The following is a 22,503-nucleotide window of genomic DNA, read 5'->3' on the forward strand; positions in this document are numbered from 1 at the left end:
CAGAACAAATGAATTATTTGCCTCTTCCCATTCTGTTTCCTTTCCCTCTCTAATTATTTGCTCCCAATAACTTAGTTCCTTTGCCAGTTTTGTCCACTAAGTTCCGTCTCCCTCTTATCTATTCTTTGTACCTGTAATTGCAGTTGCCGTTATCAGCAGAGTCTCCTTTATCTATTCCTGTGTTGGCTTAGTTCTTGGAATACATTCTGCTACTTTATGAATATAATGTTGTGTATGATTACTGTTATTCTCCTTAAGGATTTACATCCAAAATCCCAGTCTCTCCTAATTTCTTGAGCTTCCCTCCTGTTTTACCTTCATCCCCTTCCACTTTGAATTATAACTTTCTACTCGTACTGTGTATAGGAGCTTTGACTGTGTAACTCTGAAATATTCCTTCAAATCAAGTAATCCCAAACCACTTTGTTCTATTGGAAGGATCAACACATCCCATTTGACTCTTGCACTGTTCCCTCCCAGATAAAATCCTTCAATTATTAATTGCTATCCACAGCTTATTCTTTGGGTGATAAAAATATGTCTGATTTGTGTATAAAACTAAAGGGATTAAGCAAAGTTTTAGTGCTTGTATCTTACTGTCCATATCCATAAACCAGAGCTTCCATTTTCTCAGTTTTTGTATTATCTTTTGTTTAGTCTCTTCCCACATATCCTTAGCTGCCATAAAAAATCCTTTTTAACTCATACTTCTAAATACTTCATTTATCACGTCCTCATAAATATGTGTATTGCTGAACCAATTCATGTGTGGATGTATAGGTACTGCTATTGCTGTTGAGAAGATATAACATGTTGAGAAGGGAAAAAAAGTCAGTCAGATAAGCCAGTGTCGTGAACCACATATGTACGTGTGTGATTATTTTATCAAAACCAACAAAGTTAAGTGTGAATCCAGCTATGATGGCTGTATTCTTGCAATTTTCAAATTACTGGGTGTAATAGTATAGTATTAACAGAAGTAACAGTTAAAAATGGATCTTCCTAATTCTCATATTGGCTGTTCATGTTTCTGCTTTATTGTTAGCTTAATATTCATATACATCTTTAAATAACACTGATGCTGCTATAATTTTTCTCCATGGGGCTTGCATAAAATGTAGGTCATTCTTTTAAAAACAAATTTCATGTTGTATACCACTCTACAGAAATATTTAGAACTGTATGAAATTGTAGCACCAAGGTTTAGAGACTTTCCATATACTTTCATGGTAGTTGGTCCTTACTTTACTCAAAAGAGAAGAAAGTTCAATGAAGCTTTTTAAATGTGATGTGGAAAAGTCTGTTGGCCCTTAGTATGAACTAGTTCACCAATCTATGGTTCTGCATCAATCCTAAAGTGGCTTTTAAATGTAATTAATTTGAATATTTCATTTTGCCTGTAGGTCATGTTAAACTCTCTCCACAAATATGAAGCCCGGGTTCACATTGTGAAAGTTGGAGGTACTCGGAAGATGGTTGCCAGTCGGTCATTTCCAGAAACACAGTTTATTGCTGTCACAGCTTACCAGAATGAGGCAGTAAGTTGCCCTTTTCTTCATTTTATTTAGACTACCATACCACTAGCCTTTAGTTCAGATGCTTGGGGCTATTACTGTTTCATTTTTTTTAGCCGTGGTGTTGGTCACTGGCTTGATTTCAGTTTCTTTCCTTATCTTCTTAGGAAAAACTAGAGTTGTGTTAAAAGTGACTGCAAACTCTACTTGGATTAGGATCTCTCTAATGAATTCAACATATAATGACTAGTATTATAGGGCTAGCAGTGACCTCTGTAACTTTTCCACATATGTTTCTTTTTTGACATCAGGGCTATCATCTATCCAAATCTAGAGTTTATTGCTTTTGTTATTCTAGAATATGGGGTCACCTGTGACTTCAGTCTTAGCTCCTTGCCCATAGGTCTGTCTACCCCTCATCCCATGACCAGCCAATCCATCTGCAGTATCCCTCATATGGGGATGGGGTAAACCACACCTCTTTCCCTTGCCAGGTGGGGGTGAGGGGCATGTCAGGACAAATGTAGGGGCTGAACTAAGTCCTGGAGGCTAGAACATGGAGAAGAGACTGCCACACAAGATACTAGGGGTCCCAAAGCCCTAACTGTCACAAATACAGATTAAATAGTTGGGGGTATGTAATGGGCTCATGCGATGAGGATCTGCAGTTCCATAAATGACATTGTGTTTCTTGCTTTATAAAGCCCTACACATCCTCAAAGAGTTAACCTGACAGTTCCCCAGCTTCCACCAGAGAATCAACACCTCTGGAACACTTCGTAAATTAATTATCCCTCCCTCTTCTCACCCAGAGGAAATGTGTGCCCACACCTCTTCACTGATCTCATCCCCATGGATCTCCATCAAGTGCCTAAGCTTCTAGTGTACCTCAGACTGCCTGGGCTGCAGTCAGGGCTTCATCTTTCTGCACAGTTGCAGCAGCATCGCATATCCATAAGTTTATACTAGGCTGTTGATTAAATAGATTATTTGTAGATTTGAGACCCCATTTTGTCAGCACCTAACAACACAAAGTAACTGCTACCCAATTTACACCCCCCACACACCTGTAGTGAAGGTCTGAGGGCCAGAACGGAGGTGAATTTATGGTCTCCTACTATTTGTCCAGCTTTCATTTGAAGTGGGTCAGGCAGTTACTTTGTTTTACATTTAAGGGAAATCTGTTCCATAAAGAAGAGATTCATTGAGAGAGATGTCTATCTCACCAGCAGGTCTTGTTTATGCTGCAGTAGAAGTTTAGCTGCTTCGAGTGGGTGTTTAAGGTGTTGTTTGTTTTTTGTAGATGTAGGAGTTTGCATAACACTGTATTCTTCAAAGTTTTGTAGGTGAGACAAAAGTCCTCCCTCGAAAGTTTGTAAGTTACAGAGAAGAAAGTTCTTTAAGGTGGTCTGTGGAGCACGACATGTCCTTCTTTGTGAGGAAACACTCCGGTCTTTAGACAAATACAAACTTAAAGGGGGATTATATTCTATTATGAGTCTGATAAGGAGAGACTGGAGAAGGATAATAATGTCCTTTATTCAGGATGATGTACCCCTGGTAATCAGTTTGGCTAGAAAAATTGGATTCCTAATGACAGTAGATTCATGGTGGTCAAAGGATACTTCACAGTTAATAATAGAGCCCATGTCCATAATAACTGTCAGCTTTTAAAGAGGTGTCATCTGTGGAGTAGGTCCATGAATTCTCGTGTTTGACAAAAGGCATTATACTACATCGTTTGGTATTTAGCTTAAGGCCATACTCCTGGCACCATTTATTTGTACATGCTAGACTATCCTGAAAAATCTGGGAGTGAGATAGAGAGTTTATGATAGCTCTGGACAGCCACAGACCCATAACATCAGCCTTGACATCAGAGAAGTAAATATTGAGGAGACGTGGCCCATGGGGCAATCCCTGAAGGATGGCACTAGTAATGACTCATTTTCAACATGAGATCACTGTTGCAGTAGTCAAGCTGTATGGGTTACAGGCTGCCAAGGGTATGCTCACTGGCCCATTTTCAAAGCTTCAGGACACCTTCCACCCACCAAACCCACTGTGGGCCACATAAAAGCAGTTGTTAGGGTGCCAGAAGATGTTCTTCATGTTTCACTGTTACAGTCATCACCTGTGAGTTATCCCTGCTGTGGTAGCCCTCATCTGGCCCCAATACCAGAGTCAATTATTTTCTGCATCAGCTGCTGTCGCCTGTAGTCTGACGTCAGGTCGTCAGTGCTATAAAGCAAGGCAGCCGATTCCATTACATCAGTCTTTCTTGCCGTAGAGCCCATAGCAGAAGCAGTTCGTAAGTGTGCCGGTCGGTCACTACCAGAGTTTGAATTTCAGCTGAAAACGCCTAAAGCTAAGTACCCTGTTGGGGATCCTTTTTTCTTGCCCTAACCTATGTCTGAAAAAGTTAACAATTGTCTCACCTGTGGAAAGCAGATCCCACACCAAGACTTCCATTCATACTGTGTCACTTGTTTAGGCCCAGACCACCACATCCCCTGTTGCTGGTTCTGTGCTCTCTTTAACACGAGAACCATTCGCAGTAGATCTCTTATTGTTGACAGGTATTTTCGTCTTCCGTCTTCGCATTCTGAAATTATGTCCGTCAGCCAACAGTCCATGGACATTCCGAAAAAACGCAGAGATAAAGTTAGAGACAGACCACACAAGGCTAAGCCTTCTGACAACTCTACCGCTAAGCAGGTAGTCAGTTCTCTGGAATTCAGTGAGGAGCTTTCACAGCCCCTGATGCCTGATTCGATATCTACGCAGGCCTCTACCGAGAACCTTTCGGAGTCCAGTCCGCTGCAGAAATCTTGTTTGTCTTCTGAGCCTTTGGCTGTCTGCCTCAGTTGGGTCCGGAGCCGTGACGCAAGCAGAAGCTTCTGAGGAGGCCTCTCACACTACCGTATCTAGACAAAAAACGATGTCTTCTCATCTGACTACCATTTCTCTCAGACCGATGGATAATTTTAGGCCTAGAAGCCAGGCCAGTCCTAGAAAATCTGCCTCTAGCCACCATCTTGTTCTTGCTCCCCACCCCAAGCACAAATGCTTAAAATGGCAAAGGATCTCATTTCCTTTATCAGGGGTAGTCAGGCCACAACTTCTAAAAGGAAAATACATCCTTCCCCAGAAATTATGATAGAACATGATTCTGAGGAATCTGGCTATTCAGATTTTGAAGATGAACAACAACCTTTGACTGCTTATGAGGATTCAGATGCAGAGGAATCCATTCCTTCTGCCTCCCCACCAGAAGACTTTTCCTTTGGGGAAACTCTTCACACCCTCAGGGAACATTTCCAATGGGAATCTCAGGATTTCCCCCAGTCTAAGAAAAGACTAAGTTTCTGACCTGCCCCAGCACAGACCTCTGGCCATCCCTCCTATTTTAGAAGTGGTGGATGATGTTTTCCATGAATCCAGCTTAGCCCCTGACGCCCTCCCACCTGCTCCCAGTAAACCTGACAGCTATTACAGAGTACCTGATTCTCACAAATACCTGTACAGAAATCCTGCTGCAGACCCAGAGGTCATTACACAGGGATGAAAAGGAGCTAAAACTAGTTCTGCCAAGAATCCTGTTCCTTCTGACAAGGATTCCAGAGCTCTGGACAGATGGAGTAACAAAGTATACACCTCTGCAACCTTAGCTGTCAGAGCACTCGACTCTCCATTCCATATGTTAAAAATATCAACAACACACTTTGGAACTGTTAAAACAAAACATTTCAACCTTTTCTGAGTGTGCCAGTTTGAAAGAGTTAGCAGATTTACTGCACTCTACTTGTCAAGTGGCCAAACAATCATTACACTGTGGATATAACACCCTAGAAGCCTCAAGCAGGGCAGCAGTGTCATGATCTGTCATTAGGAGACATGCATTGGTGAAGGAACACCCTCTCACTGATCATGTCAAGTCTAAACTAATTGATGCACCCCTGGATAAGGACCGCTTGTTTGGAGTAAAAGCAGAAGAGGTGCTTAAAAAGATGGAAGACAAAGCAAACTCTATGCAAACAGTAAAAGATTTCTTTCAGGTTCAACCTCCCAGGTTCAGCAGGAACTTTCCCCTCTAAACACTGGTCCTTCCCTGCACCTAGCAGACAGGGCCAAGGTAAGCCCCGCAGTGACAGCCCACCCAGGCCCCTATCCCAGGGGCAGCAGAGAACCAAACAGTGGACCACTGCCGCCCCAAAGCCAAAAACTAGGAGGAAGGCTCTCCCTCTGAAAAGAAAATTGGCTTTCTGTAACAAAGGACCAATGGGTCTTAAAAATAATTTTTCAGAGATACAAGTTCTCTTTCAACGAACTCCCAATTCCAAGAAGGTACCCAGACTTACCTCCAAATTGATGGGCAGAGGCATTGAAACAGGTACAAACTCTCATATCCCAGGGGGCAGTAAAACCTGTCCCCTCAGCTCAAACAGGCAAAGGTTTTATTCCAGACTATTCCTTGTTCCCAGAAAAGAGGGCACTTGGCACCCCATCCTGGATCTTTCCATTCTGAACACCACCCTGGTGGTCCCCAAATTCAAAATGCTATCTTTGCAGCAGCAGCAGCTGCCTATGCTGACAAAAAATGCCTGGCTAGGGACTCTAGACCTAAAAGATGCCTACCTCCACATCCCCATAAGGGAATCCTGCAGGAAATTTCTGTGCTTCGAAGCAGGCTCACAACACTTTCAGTTCTCTGCGCTACCCTTTGGCGTATCTACTGCACCCAGAGTATTCACCAAATGCTTAGCCCTGGCCATAGCATTTTGCAGACAGAGAAATATACAGATTTACTCTTATCTGGACAACTGCTTCATTCAGGCAGAGTGCAATGAAAAGCTGCTCCAGGATCTTCTCTTTGTCAACGCCCTCCAACTTCCCTAGGGTTCACCATCAATGAGAAGAAATCAAAGCAAACACACTCCAGGAAGATCATTTTTTGGGAGCACTGCTGGACACAGCATCCCAAATGGCCTGCCTATTCCCATTAAAGCAGAGCTTCCTGCCTCTCTACTTTACCCAGCTGGGTTCCAGAAGTCACCTCACTGTGAGGAAGTTCCTGCAAGCCTTGGGGTACATGGCATCTTGCATCCTTGTAATTCCTCTGGCCAGGCTTCACATGAGGAAACTTCAGTGGTATCTAAAGAACCTTTGGTGTCAACACTCTTAGCCTCTAGAGACCTCTCTCCCTCTGATCTCCTGTATAAGGGCCCGAGTTTCTCTGGTGCTCAGGGGCCTGTGCCAAGACCTTCATCCTCCGCCCTACTGGCCAGACCATCATCACCACCGACACCTCAGAGATTGCTTGGGGCACTCACCTAGCAGGCAGGTGCACCCAAGGTCTTTGAGATGCCCAGCACCTTCCCTTACACATCAATCAGAAGGAAATGATGGCAGTACAAAAGGCTCTGACATCCTTCAAACCCCATCTCAGGCCAGGGGTTCTCCTTATCAAAACAGACAACACCACAGTAATGTGGTATATCAACAAACAGGGAGGGACCCAATCTTACCCTCTGTGCAGGCTAGCCATGAACCTCTGGCTGACAGCCGCTTGCATGGGTTTACACCTAATTGCCCAATACCTGCCAGGGGTCAACAACACCCTGGCAGACCACCTTAGCAGAAATTTACTGGACCCCCATGAATAGCAGCTCCACAGAAAAATCTTTTTGCAAGTCATTCAGGAGTGGGGAACTCCGGAGGTGGATCTCTTTCCTTCGCACCTCAATCACCAGCTGAAAGAATTCTGTACCAGGGAGTATCACCACCTAGTGTATAAGGTGGATGCCTTGACCTTTCCCTAGAACTCCCTTTTTGTGTATGCATTCCCTCCTCTGCCTCTTATTCCCAAGGTACTGATCTAGATAAGGGAGGAGAGACCAAAGGCCATCCTCATTGCTCCAGATTGGCCCAGACAGCATTGGTACCCCTTTCTGCGCAACCTGACATGACAGCCTCCCAGGCAGCTTCCCCTGATCTCAGACCTCTTGACCCAGGTGGGGGGGGATGCTGCACCCAGACTTGCAGACTCTCAAACTGTCAGCTTGGCTAGTACTTTAAAGTCAAACAAGGGGTCCCTGTTAAACAAACAGGTCCTAGACATTATCACAGAGGCCAGAAGGCCCAGCACCAGAAATTCTTACGCAGGGAAATGGAAAAGATTCTGCTCCTGGAGTCAGTCCAGAGGGGGCAGTACCTCACAACCTTCCATCCCTCTTATCTTGGACTACCTAGCCGAGTTACTCAACAGCCTCTCCTTCTCTTCTATTAAAATCCATGCCTCGGCCATTTCAGCTCATTTCGATTCAGACCGGCCCTTCTTCTCACATCCTTTGATTAAACAATTCCTCAGAGGGGCTTCTAATATCAGACCTCCCAGAAGGCCAGCCATACCAGCCTGGGACCTGAATTATGTTTTAGAAAAGCTAACCTTACCTCCATTCGAACCTACTGCTTCAGCAGAATTGAGATTCCTCTCCTGGAAGACTGCTTTCCTACTAGCTATCGCCTCAGCCAGAAGGTGTTCAGAACTTCAGGCACTCATGGCCATTGAGCCCTTCATCATTTTCCATGCAGACAGGGTTGCCCTGAGGACTAACCCCTCCTTTATGCCCAATGTGGTATCTGATGTGACCCTCAACCAGGCCATACATCTACCCACCTTCTTTCCTAACTCTCAAAACAAGGGAGAAAGAAGTCTGCACTCACTAGATGTGCAGAGACAACTCAGATACTACCAGGACCATACTAAACCCTTCAGAAAAACAGACCTGCTTCTTGTCAGCCTTGCCCCAGCGGCAGAGGGGAAGCCTATTTCCAAATGGATATCACACTGTATCCATTTCTGCTACAGACTACGTAGGAAATCACCCCCAAGTCTATTTTTACCCATTCCACTAGGGCAGCCTCCACTTCCACAGCATTCCTCGGAGGAGTTCCCACCAGGGACATCTTGGAAGCTGCCACCTGGACCTCTGTCCATACCTTTACAAAGCATTACCACCAACCTCTTTTCTCTAAGTCTAGGGCAGTATTTGCCTCTGCAGTTCTGCAGGGCTTGCTGACCCATGCCTAGGGCTCTAACTAATCCTTCCACCCCTCTCCTCAGCTTTGGGAATCCTCCCACAGGTGATGACTGCAACAGTGAAACACAAAGAACATAGTACAGTTGCATACATTTACCATAAATGTAGATGTTCGAGTGAATTTACTGTTACAGTCCTGGTTTCCCTCCCTCCTTCCCCCTTATATCCTCTTTCCCTAGGGGACATAAACATCCCATGGTGGCTTTTAGCCACCAGGACCACTTTACTATATTTCCTTGTGCTTCTGACAGGTTAGAGCAAGAAACAACTTATGTAATGACGTCAGCTGCCTTGCTTTATAACACTGACAACCTAACGTCAGACTACAGGTGACAGCAGCTGATGCACTAAAACATTGACTCTGGTATTCAGGCCGGCTGAGAGCTACTACAACAGGAATAACCCACAAGTGATGACTGCAACAGTGAATACACTCAAATATCTACATTTATGGTAAGTGTACACAACTGTGATGCCTAAGCTCACTGCTAAATTGCACTGCAGCTTCTGGGTATATTAAACTGATGGTTAGCTAGCTACCCGTCAAGGCTGATCATGTAAGTACCCTTCTGTGGAAAATCTTCCACGTTTGTTTTGAAGAAAAAACATTTTAGGAAGTAACATTTTTATGGACTGTCATTTCATGTAAAGGGATTTTCTCTTGGTGAATTGCTGTGTGAAAAAAACTGTTTAAAAATCTTTTTGCTGAATTTTTTTCTACATTTCTGAGTAGAGTACTTGTTATAAGAGCAGGATGTTGTGGTTTTGGGGAGTGTCATGGAAAACTTGACCTCAGAAGTTTAAATTGTTTGTCAGGAGGTTTACCAACTAACCCAGGCTCTACTAGCCACCTTTTAGGCTATTTTCTCTGCGCACCATGAAGCAATTATCAGTCTTCCTAGTTCTTCCATCCAACTTCCACAAGAAAAGAAGAAGAAAATTTCTTGGACATCATTGGGTGTCAAGCCAATTCCCTCACTGCCTCAGCCACTGATGGGTGTCTCTGCTGTGGCCATACCTGGTTTTTTGGACTGCTTATCAGTGTCTCTCAATCCCTCTGGTGTAGTTAATTGGGAGTCAGTTAGGACTGGAGATTAGACATGTCCTTTGTGGTTGTTAGGGTGTCCTCACCAGGTAAGGGAGAACCACTCTTGTTGGTCTTGGAGGAGGGGATGGATGAAGTCTTACTGCATAGCTGGGCTAAGGTGCCTAATTCCTGGGCTGGTGCCTATGCTGTAGATTGGTCTTTTTCTAGGAGTTTCCCAGGAAAAAGAAAGCAGAAAGTTAAGAATGTGACTTCTCCTGTTTCTTTCACTATGGACAAGGAGACTTGTTGGGTTTTGCTAAAGGATTGCTTTCAGCCTTTAATGTTTAAACTCTATTTCTCCACTGAATTCAAATGGAAAAAGAAAAATAATTTCAGTGGGAATAGAATGAATTCCCTGTCTCCCTTCAGAACTATTGCAGCATGTTTCATTTTCCGTAGCCTGCAGCTGCCCCTCTTGTTTTATTAGCTCTTGAGATGTTTTCTTAATAAATTGCAGTATGCTTGACTGTCAACCTCCTACTCTTAAAAAGTCTGATAGGTTTTACAAAGTACCTCAGATACATAGATATATTTTTTTAATCCCAAATGAGATCTTGCATTATTCCTTATCAAGGCCATCTGCTGCTAGGCATATTGTGAATGCTAACCCCATTCACTCTGACAAGGATGGGAAAACTTTTGATAGATTTGTGAAGAAAGTTTATTATTTTTCTACTTTAACTTGCAGAAGTTTGAACTTCCAGGCACACATGTAAAAAAAATTACTGACTTCTTTTGAGAGCATGAGAAAGTAAGCTATTAACTTTTCCTTCTTCAGAAATTAAAATATCTTTGAATTGCTTAATTGTGTTTGGTGCTCAAGTACAGCTAAAAGAAGAGACAGAGTCACTCTCTTATATCAGAACAACATCAGTGTTGAACTGTTTAACATAGAAATCTCTGCATTTAATAATGTAGAGATTCTACTTGCTAAGGTAAGACTAAATACACAAAAAAGTACAGTTGTGTACACTTACCATAAATGTAGATGTTCGAGTGTATTCACTGTTGCAGTCATTACATTTGAATTATCTGCTTGCAGGTAGCCCTCAGTTGGCCTGATTAACAAAGTCTTGGGTCCAGCATCGGTTGCTGTCCCTTCTTCCATGACGTCTGATCGTCAGGGATATAAAACATGCAGCCGACACCATTACATCAGTTTTTCTTGCCCCAGATGTCAGGTGCCCCCCTAATAGGGAGCAATTAAATATAGAAATGCAATGATATACCTCCAACAAAAAAGCAAATACACCAAAAAGGCTTTTAAGCATAGTAAAGGAAAGTAGAGCTATAGCCAGAAGAAGTTAGGGGGCTGGAGGGAGGGTAACCAGGACTGCAACAGTGAATACACTCGAACATCTACATTTATGGTAAGTGTACACAACTGTACTATGTTCTTCGTGTTGCACTCTTGCAGTCATTACATTTGAGTAGATTCCCAAAGTTACAGTTGGGAGGAGGAATTTAGATAGCATTAGGACCAGCTATAAAGCCCTGCAAGACTGCAGTGGCAAAGCCAGCTCTGGAATTGAGAAAACTGGCAAATGATAATGCTTGGTGAAAGTATGCACAGAACTCCAGGTAACGGCTTCTAGGATGTCCCTGGTAGGGATGCCTCTGAGAATGGCTGAAGAGGTAGATGCAGCCCTGGTGGAGTGAGGTCTATAGGTTTTTCATGGTGCTTATAGCAGAAATGAATGCAATGGCCTTTCCATTTAGAAATGGTTTGCTTTGAAATAGCCTTCCCCTCTGCCCCTGCATTAAATGCCACCAGCAGTTGTTCAGATTTCCTTTGAGGTTTAGTCCTGTCCAAGTAGAATCTAAGTTGTCTGTACACATCTAAGGAATGCAGTATCCATTCCCCTTTGTTCTGTGGGTTAGGAAAGAAGGTTGGCAAATGAATAGACTGATTAAGAGCCACACTGGATACCACCTTGGGCATGAAGGATAGATTGGTTCTGAGGGACACTCTGTCTGCATGAATAATGATGAAAGGCTCCACTGCCATAAGGGCCTGTAATTCAGATAGCCTTCTAGCTGAAGTGATTGGTAAAAGGAAAGCTGTTTTCCAAGAAAGAAATTTTAAGTCTGCAGTAGCAGCTGGCTTGAAAGGAGGTAGAGTGAGTTTCTCCAAAACAAAGTTAAGGTCCCAGGCTGGGGTTGGAGCTCTCCTGGGTGGTCTCAAATTTTTGGCCCCTCTGTGGAACTGCTTTAGCAGTGGATGAGAGAAGAGGGGTGGTTCTGTGCTGTTATGAGCTGAAATGGCTGAGGCGTGGATTTTAATGGAGGAAAAAGACAGGCACTTGTGAATCATCTCCGTTAAGTATTGTAAAATCTGAGGTAAATTGGGTGCTGCTGTGCTCATCCCTTGAGATTGGTTCCAGGCACAGTGTCATTTCCATTTTCCAGCATAAGATGTTCTAGTACTAGACCTCCTTGACTCTAAAATGATATTCATCACAGGTTTACTGAGGGATGGTAGAGAAATTATGTAATTAGCCAGGCTGCAAGGCTCAGTGTTAGAAGAAATCATCCTTGGTTTGTCCTGTTTGGTTTTTAGTAGTACTTTAGAAAGCAGAGGCAGAGGGGGGGAAGGCATAGACGGATAGTTTTTTCCAGCTGAAGGACAGAGCATCCACTTTCCAGGCTTGCTTGTGGGGAGTCCTTGTGCAAAATTTGTCCAATTGCTAGTTCTGGGGAGAGGCAAACAGGTCTATATCTGGGCTCCCCCATTTGCTTGTCAATATGTTGAAAATCCTTGGTTCCAGTTTCCACTTGTGTGGGTCCATGAGGTTTCTGCTTAGTCCGTCTGCCAGTGTATTTAATTTTTCTGGCAGGAATTGAGCTTGTAAGTGCACTTGGTAGCTCAAGGCTGTGTTCCACAATGCCATGGCTAGTCTGCAGAGGGGGTAAGAATGTGTACCCCCCCTGCTTGTTTTATGTACCGCATAACAGTGGTGTTGTCCGTCTTTACCATAAGTTGTCCTGGAAGAATGTGGTCCTTGTACAGCTAACATTTCTTTTTGATTGATATGCAGATGCATTTGACTTGGGTTCCATTTGCCCTGAATGCACTTCCCTGCCAGATGAGCCCCCCATGCATAGTCTGATGCATCTGGTGTTAGGGTTTGGGTGGCAGGGGGTGGTGTGAAAGGTAGTCCCTTGTTTTGGTGACAGGCCTCTGCCCACCAAAGGAATTCTAGGCGTAGGCAAGGTATGATAGGAATCATTGCTTCTAGATGCTGAGAATGTTGACACTATAGGCTTTTTAGATACCACTGTAGTTTCCTCGTATGCAGTCTTGCATATGGAATTAGAAGAATGCAGGAGGCCATGAACCCCAAGGCTTGCAATATTTGTCTTGCAGATAGCAGGGTTTTTGTGGCCACTTGTTTGAAGTAGGTTGTCAAATGAATTTGTTTCTCTGGCGTGAGGTAAGCCATCTGGGAAGTTGTATTCAAGCTTGCTCCCAGGAATATAATTTGTTGACAGGGTACCCCGTGTGATTTCTTTTCGTTTATGGTGTACCCCAGACAAGTTAGAACCCTTTGTACAAAGGCCAGATTATTCAATGGTATATCTGGCTTTCTGCCTGAATTAGACAATCGTCCAGGTAAGAGTATTTTTGAATACCCCAACCCCAGACACAAATTGGAGTAGTCATTTCATCTTGAATTTCAGTACTGACACTTATTTGGTTAAATACATTATTTCTAGAAATTGGGGGAAGTTTGGAGACTATTCTGACTTGGACTTTTTATTCAAGGACCCCCTGAAATTTACTTATAGGAAGGGGAAAAATATTAAGGAAATGTTGGAATATAGAAAACCAAAGCAGGGTAGGCAGAAGAAAGGCACTTTTAAGTGTGGGGCTTGCTCTCAATGCTCACATGTTATACAGGGGGAGAGTTTGTATTTAACGGAGAGGAACACAAAGTTAGAAACTAACACCTTCTCCAACTGTGACACCATGGGGATCATATATATCGCCATTTGTAAACCCTGTGGAGCCTTCTACATAGGGAAGACCACAAGGAAGTTTAAGAGGCGAATATACGAACATCTCTATGACATTAGTAAGCAAGATACTAATAATGCACTATTTAGACATACCACACTTTGTAAAGATGCAGTTTTTGTTATTTTTGTCATAGAAAAAATAGAACAGGACCCTCGAGGTGATCCCTGGGAGACAACGATAGAGTACAGGGAACTATTTTGGCAGTTGAGCTTGGAGGCCAACAGCGAACCAGGCTTGAATGACTATATTTCTTTAGCTCCTGTCCTTAAACTTAGATTTGCTAAACTATAATGCTTTTATTTAGCATTATTTCTTGACCAGTAGATGGCAGTGTTTTACTAGTTTACCACAGTGGTTTTGTTTCAACACAATTTAAAACTTTGGTGTAACATATCTTTTTTACTTATTTCTATTACATTTGATGGCCTGCATTTTATGTATTTACATATTAATCATGAGATTCAAAGTTTTTTAAAATCTGCTTTTTAAAAAATCTGTTACTGTAACAAGTAACTATTGGTTTTAGGAGTTTTTATAGCTGTATGTTTACAGTTGCACTTTGAATGCACTACATTCAATTATACTAAATGTTTTAATTGGTTAATTGTTTTGTCAATGGGAAGGGAGGGTTATTTAAGGAGATTACTAGGTTGGTTAACTATTCATTCTGATGAAGTCTAAGGATGAAAACGCAAGTTATTGTTTTGTAGAGTTAAATAAATCTTTTTGGTTCACTGACCTGAAGAGGCGTTTTGTTTGCTGGTTCTGCAAGTGCTTTGGTTTGTAGTGATTTTGGTACTGTTTCCAAGCACTTTTTCCTTCTGAGTTGTGTTCATTATATTTGAATATTTCTTTGCCTGCAAAGTGCAATAACTGGAGTTAGGCACATTGTGAATACCCTGGGCGCAGTAGATAAGCCAAAGGGCAGTGCAGAGAACTGGTAATGCAAGTAGCCTGCTTTGAACTGGAGGTATCTTCTGCAAGATTCCCTGATTGGGATGTGCAGGTATACTTCTTTTAAATCTAGTGTTGCCAACCAGGCATCTTTGCCTAGCTTAGGAAGTAACTGGTGAAGAGTCAGCATCTTGAATTTTGGAATTTCCAAAAAGGTGTTTAGAGTAGACAGGTCCAGGATAGGATGCCATGAATTGTCTTTTCTGGGTACCAGGAAAAGTCTTGAGTAGAAACCTTGTCCCTTTTCCCCTTCTGGTACCAGTTGAATAGCCCTCATACTTGAGAAAGTACTTGTTTTGGGGCCTCTGTTCACTGATTTGGGGGTAGCTCTGCCCACCCACTTGGTGTTGGCAATACATGGAAGTGAAATATGTATCCCTAGAACACTATATTTAAAAAACATTTGTCCTGGGTAATGAGTTCCCAGCTCTTTGCTTGAAGAGCAGTCTTTCCCCCAAAGGGGCAATCAGTTGATAAGTGCTTGGAAATTTTAAATGGACATCATTGAGACAGTTTAACATAGGGGGGAGTCTTATTACTCCCAGATTTGGAAGTGGAGGCCCCCCACTGCTTAGTCCTGTGTGTCCCCTGGGACTGAAACCTGGGGCTTTTACTGTGTCTGGGTTTGGCTTGAGAAGACCTGGAAGGGGCTAGAATGGACCAATTCTTACAGGGCCAATGCCTACTAAATCTAGGAGGCTGAACTTGTAAGAAATCTTTAACAGTTTGCATAGATATAGCTTTTTAGGCTTTTTTTAGGCTGGCACCAACAAGGCATCTCCTCCGTCGGCTCCATCTGCTATTTTGGAGCCGTCTCGGAGCCATAAGAGACTGAGGTCTCCATCCTTGGAGTCCATCCACTCAGCACCTCAGTCACCCTTGTTACAGAGTGAACATAGCCATCAATCTTCCCACTCCTCTCAATCCTCTAGATTATCGGATCATGATGTGGAGAGAGTAGTAAGTAGGTAATTACTGTCCAACTCACCTCAACAGGTATCAGCTCCAACCGCGTCTATTTCTGTTCCTCCTCTGACTACATTTAGCTCGGAGCCAGAGACCATGGATCTGCAGGTAGTAGCACCGTCTGCGTCGATCATCATCTCTCCTTCGGTTCCAACGTCGGCTCCGATTACCTCGATTGTACCTTCTATCGAGGGATCTGGGCGCCGGGGCTCTCTCGTTGGCTCCAAGGGGGGAGTGGCATCGGACCCTTGTCCAACCCCGATGTCCTTCAAGGATGCATCTGCAGTCCTAACATATGGGTTGTCCTGCCTCAGGCAGCCCTTCGGTCGGCCGGATTCCAAAGTCTGGGTCTGACCTCGGCTGATGTCGCACTTCACCCGCCGTCATAGCTGCTGGGGTATAAAAGCATCAGCCGACGCCATTTTCCTCAGTCTTTCTTGCCGCGCGGTGCCCGAAGCAGAAGCTGTTCGCAAGTGCCGGTCGGTCAGATCCAGAGATTTCTACTACCGAAGACTTCTAAAAAAGCTAAGTACCCCGTTGGGGACTCTTTCTTGCCTCAGCCGATGTCAGACAAAGTAAATAATTGTTTAACTTGTGGGAAACAAATACCTCATAAGGATTTCTACTCTTACTGTCTTCCTTGCTTAGGCCCAGACCACGACATATCAGCTTGTTTAGCCTGTGCTTCCTTCAACCGACGGACACTTAGACATCGGTCGGAGTTTGCAGAAGAGTTTTCTGGTCCCGCTTTTGCATATAAAATGCCGTCGGAGACTCCGACTACACAATTAGCTAAAAAGCGCAAGGAAAAGGACCGAAACCACGGTTAGGCCTACCGCGAGTGTCTCGGTTTCGGCTGAAACCGAGTCCTCAGTTCTCCCTTCGGCCGAAAGCATGCCTCCGATACCGGAGCTTTCTCTGCCTAGAGGTCAGGACGCCTTTGAGGTCATGCAGAGTGTGCTATCCCCCGAAACAGCTCTACTGCCAGCTCCATCGGCTCCTCCCCCCGTGGTGTCTGTTCCAACCTCTGCTCCTCCTCCAGACCCCAGGCGTAGGGAACCTATGCCCCAGGACACCCCATTGGGTGATCTCTCTTCTTGCAAAGCCTCCCCTGATCACTCGGAAGAGCCTCTCTGGAAGAAGAAGTGCAAGAGGAAATACATAGACTCCCCTGAGTCTGTCACCTGAGATACAGACATGGATGAATTGGAAGGGTCCCCAAGGTCCCCCTCTGAAGATGTTTCCATTTCGGACATCCTTGAAATGCTTAGACAGAGGAGGGACTGGACTACCCTAGCCCCTACCGAGGACGAGTCTGTATACCTGGATGCATTCGGTTCCCAACCTTCCACCTCCTGGGTATCTCCTCCTTTCGATCCACTCATGTCTGTAGTGGCTCGAAAGGCTTGGTCATCTCCAGATTCTGTAGAACCTACGCCGAGGAGACCAAACAAATTTATTACGTCCCCCCAGGACAAACAATTCCTCTCCAAAGGTGTTCCCGTTGATGCCATGGTGGTAGCAGCAGCCACTAAGAAAGAGTTAGCAGAAACCTCTTCATCTGTTCATCCTGCAAACAAAGAGTCTCAGATGATGGACAGATATGGAAAGCGAATGTTTGCTTCAGCGACCTTTTCAATGAGGTCCCTGAACTATCTATGCCATTTTACACATCTTCAAAGGGATCTCCTGAAAGAGCTTGGAGATACCCTTCAAGATCCTACAGCTGAGGGAGTACCAGCCAAATTAGCTGCTCAGCGTGCGACTCTTAATTCCATAGTCAACTCCTGCATGAGGCTGATTTCCTATGCAGCCGATGGAGTGAGCAGAGCCACAGGGACAGGTGTGGCTCTCAGGAGTCATGCTTGGATGCGGCTGTGTCACTTTGCGGAACCCTTTCGAGTGTCCTTCACCAATACTCCCTTCGATGGCTCTTTTCTCTTTGGGCCTCAGGTGAAAGACACATTGACCAGGTGTGAGCAGGAAGGCAAGACTCTCTCTGCTGTGGGAGTCCATTTTTCCACCCCTTCCAGACCTTATCCCAAGGGTCAGAAGAGCAGAAAGATGTGGTTCCGAAAATCCCAGGGACCCTTGCCTGACACATGTGGTGATTTTTCCCCCAGGGGCAGTAGGGGAAACAACAATAACAGACGCTGCCCTCATGGCAGAGGGGGACCGCAAAACCAGGGTGACAGAGAAACCTTCTCTACCAAGCCCTTCCAGCATCCCTGAAGGGTTGCCCGACTGCTCACCTCTGGAGGCAGTCGGGGGAAGACTTTCACTGTACCCAAAAGCCTGGTAAAATATAACAAGAGACAGATGGGTACTATCCATTATATCCAGAGGTTACAAAATTCCCTTCCATCAATCCCCCATAGAATCAAAAAAGCCCATCCCAGATGTCCCCACCCAATCTAAGGGATCAGGCAGTCATAGAAGTTTCAAGACTGCTAGAAAAAAGAGCCATTCAAGAAGTCCGCGCAGTCCAACTAGGAACTTAGTCAAAATTCTTTTTAGTACCAAAAAAGACAGGGGACTGGAGACCAGTACTGGATCTCAGCAGATTGAACAAATCTGTACAAAAAGAAAAGTTCCAGATGGTGACACTGCAGTCCATTTTCCCTTTTCTGGGTCAGGCACCGGCTTCCGAAGGGGTTTTCAGGCCTACACAGCTTCTAATAAAGGCAAAGCCAAAGACAAAGGCAAAGACTCCTTCTAAGTCAAAGACTGCAACACAGGCCTCTTCTGAACCGACTCCCAAGTCACAGAAACAGTTACTCAAGATGGCGGAGGATTTACTTACTATGATTAGGGGTTCTCATCCCCCTCCAGATAAAAGGCCAAGGCAGGATGTTTATTATGATTCCTCAGATCAGGCTTCTGTTTCTTCAGTTTCTTCTTCTGACCAGGAATATTCTTTCCCTCCTTATGAGGATTTTGATGCTGAGGAATCCATTCCTTCAGCTTCTCCCCCTGAGGATTTCTCTTTTGGGGAAACTTTGCATGAAATGAGGGAACATTTCCACTGGGAAGGACAGAAGTATTTGGAATCTAAGAAAAGACTAAGGGATTTTCTTCTTCTCCCTCCAACGTAGACCCCTGGCTATTCCTCCTGTTTTGGACATTGTGGATGATGCTTTTTCTGAGGCTAACTTAACCCCTGACTCTTTTCCTCCTGCTCCTGTTAAGCCTGATAGATATTACAGGGTTCCTGATTCCCACCAGTTTTTATACAAGAACCCTTCTGCTGACCCTGAAACCATTTCTCAGGGCCCTAAGGGAGTTAAGGCCGCTTCTGCCAAAAATCCCATTCCCACTGAAAAGGATTCTAGATCTTTAGAAAGATGGGGCAAAAAAGTGTACACTTCTGCTACTTTGTCCATTAGGGCTTTAAACTGTCAGTTTCATATGCTGAAATACCAGCAATTTCTCTTGTCTGTTTTAAAACAAAAGCTTACTTCCATTTCTGCCTGTGCAGATGATAAGGAATTACATGACTTATTGCATGCTACTGAACAAGTTGGGAAGCATGGTTTACACTGTGGATTTGATGCCTTGGAGGCTTCTTGTAGGGCTGCTGCCTCCGGCACAGTCATTAGAAGGCATGCATGGCTAAAGGAACAAAATTTGCCAGAACAAGTAAAAGCTAAATTATTGGATGCTCCTGTTCAGCATAATGTTTTGTTTGGATCAAAAGATGAAGAGGTGATTAAAAAGATGGAGGATAAGGCGAAATCCATGCAAACAGTTAAAGATTTCTTACAAGTACAGCCACCAAGATTTAGCAGGAATTGGCCTTCTAAAAATTGGTCCTTTCCCACTTCAGACAGGCCTCAGAGGGGTAGATATAGACGCTCCAGAGGAAGGCCTCAAACACAAGCTTCTTATAGATCAAGACAGTGGACTGCTTCCACCCCTAGGGGAGGAGAGGACAGATCGCAAACTCATAGGAAACAAACTCAATGACTCCCTCTGTTGGGCTGCAGCACCTTCTTGCCTGGAAGCCCCTCTCGGAGGAAAACTCTCTCTTTTTTATCAAAATTGAACTCATATAACCCAAGACAAGTGGGTTCTGGATGTGGTTTTAAGAGGTTACAAATTCCATTTTCATACCCTGCCAAGGCCAAGCAGATGGCCAGACCTTCCAAAACATCAATGGACAGAGCATCTGCCTTAAACTAGGTGGAAGCTCTTTTGGCCATGAAAGCAATAGAACCGGTTCCACTTTCAGAAATGGGACAGGGTTTTTACTCAAGGCTCTTTCTAGTCCCCAGGAAGCAAAACTTATGGAGACCCATTCTGGATCTGTCAGTCTTGAACACTTTTCTAGAGATTCCAAAATTCAAGATGCTTACTCTTCAGCAGTTACTTCCAATGCTGTCCAAAGATGCATGGATGGTAACTTCGGATTTAAAGGAGGCATATTTACACATTCCCATCAGGCAGGAACGCAGAAAATACCTCAGGTTCAAGGCCGGATCGAGGCACTTTCAATTCTCTGCGCTGCCCTTTGGATTGTCTACTGCGCCCAGGGTCTTCACCAAATGCTTGGCTTCAGTAGTAGCTTACTGCAGACTCAAGGGAATTCAAATTTACCCTTATCTGGACGACTGTCTAATTCAGGCAGACAGCAAGGATGTCTTACTCCAGCATCTAGAATTTGTACAGAACCTCCTCAAGTTCCTGGGATTCTCTGTAAACATAAAAAAGTCAAATTTGACACCCTCACAACAGAAATCTTTTCTGGGTGCTCTTCTAAACACCACAACCCAGATGGCTTTTCTGACATCCGAAAAACAATTACAGCTGGCTTCAACTTTCAAGACCTTGGCAACGTTAACTCAGCTGTGGCTATCTGCAAGGAGATTCCTGCAGGCTTTGGGTTACATGGCCTCCTGCATCCTTCTCGTACCATATGCAAGACTACACATGAGGAAAATACAGTGGTACCTAAAAAGTGTATGGTCTCAGCATTGCCACAGTTTAGACATACTGATCTCCGTCCTACCTTGCCTTCAAAAGGAATTTCTTTGGTGGGCCAGGGCATGTACTCTAAACAAAGGGAAACCCTTCTGTCTGCCTCCTGCCACTCAGATTCTAACCACGGATGCCTCGGATTATGCTTGGGGAGCCCATTTTCAGGGAAACTGTCTGCAGGGCCTTTGGACAAAGGATCAGAAGCACCTGCATATCAATTTAAAGGAAATGTTAGCCGTTCAGAAAGCGCTAATGGCCTTCAGGAATCTTCTACAACCAGGACAACTACTAATACGGACAGACAACACCACAGTCATGTTGTACATAAACAAGCAAGGGGGATCTCATTCCTACCCCCTTTGCAGACTAGCCATGGATCTATGGAACACAGCTCTAGCTTGCAATCTGGACCTTCAAGCTCAGTTTCTACCAGGGAAGCAAAACTTCCTGGCAGACAGTCTGAGCAGAAACCTTTCGGATCAACACGAGTGGATGTTGGACACCAAAATATTCAGGATGATAACAGCAGTCTGGGGATGTCCTCACATAGACCTCTTTGCATCCCATCTCAATCATCAACTACAGAATTTTTGCACCAGGACTTTCCACAAAGAAGCTTGGAAAGTGGATGCCCTATCATTCAGTTGGAGGAACCTCTCGGGATATGCTTTTCCACCTCTTCCTCTTCTTCCACGGGTATTATTAAAGATAAAACATGACAAGCCCAAGATGATTATCTTGCTGGCTCCAAATTGGCCTCGACAGTTTTGATACCCAACTCTAAAAAACCTATGTCTGGAGCCCCCTTGGAATGTTAAGTTGTCTATCTCGCCTTCATTCTTGCTGGATGGGTTCGGAGCCGACCTCGGCTCCGACTCGGCCACTCTAAAAGCTCGAGAGTTGGTTCCACCGGCTCGAGGCTCCCCTTATATCCCACAATGCTAGGCGTGAGTTACCTCAGATCTCGTTTGCCGCTACAGCGATCGAGGTGTTGGTTTTCTACCGGCTTCTTGGTGAGTAAACTTTCAGTAAAGTTAGGATACTTAAACCCCTTTATTTTTAATTTTAACTATATTTTCCCTTAGTTTAGTGGAATTCTACCCCTTTTTTCACAAAAATCCCGTTTCTTCCCCACAAGAACTTAAAAGTTCTCCCTCGGGCCTTCAGGCCTTTCTTCCATTCCCTAGTGGTGTGTGTGTGTTGCTTCTCTTAATTAAAACTATTGATAGTTGTTTTATTTTTGAGTTTAAAAAATAAGATAAGGTGTAATCAGTGTGTTTGACTGAGTGTGTGTGATTACACTTTCTTGTTCTAAGATGTCTAAAGACACAAAGGTCTCAGGCTTCAAGAAGTGTGATGCGTGCTGTCAGAAAATGTCTCTGACAGACGGTTACACTTCTTGTGTCTACTGCCTGGGGCCTTTGCACCTGCAGGACTCCTGTGCTGTATGCCACGGCTTCAGTCCCAGGGTCCTGCAGGAAAGAAAGAACAAATTGATCCTAAGGGGTCTACTCAAGCCTGAGGATTCCCTCTCTGTCTCTGGGAAGCCCTCCAAGGCTTCTAGGTCCTCGGCTCCAGCTACTGAGCCGAGACCTAAACTACTAAACCTACGTCTGCATCGGCTCCAGCTGGAGCCGATGAGTCTACAGCTTCTGTGGTTCCCTCGGCTCCGGCTGGAGTCGAGGTATTAGAAATTCCCTTGTCGGCTCCGACCAGACCTTCGGAGCCGACATCTAGGAAGAGATCTAGGTCACCATCCCTTGGCTCCGTTCATTCGGCTCCAGCATCTCCTCTGCTGTCTGAACGGAGCCATAAATCTCACTCCTCTAGGTCATCGAGGCTGTCGGATCATGACCTTCAGAGGGTAGTGAGTCGACTTCT

General features: G+C 44.4%; 1 protein-coding gene across 1 annotated transcript in view; it reads left to right on the plus strand.

Moving 5' to 3' along the window:
- The window catches only part of LOC122811946 (T-box transcription factor T-A-like), a 1,625,600-nt gene that overhangs the window by 661,794 nt on the left and 941,303 nt on the right, over positions 1-22,503 (plus strand). The window contains exon 3 of the mRNA XM_044084140.1: positions 1,404-1,538. Coding sequence (XP_043940075.1) covers positions 1,404-1,538 — 135 coding nt within the window. The remainder of the gene's footprint in view (positions 1-1,403; positions 1,539-22,503) is intronic.

This window comes from Protopterus annectens, chromosome 1.part1 (genome assembly GCF_019279795.1).
Source record: "Protopterus annectens isolate FY-2018-M chromosome 1.part1, PAN1.0, whole genome shotgun sequence".
In the NCBI taxonomy this organism is placed as follows: Eukaryota; Metazoa; Chordata; order Ceratodontiformes; family Protopteridae; genus Protopterus; species Protopterus annectens.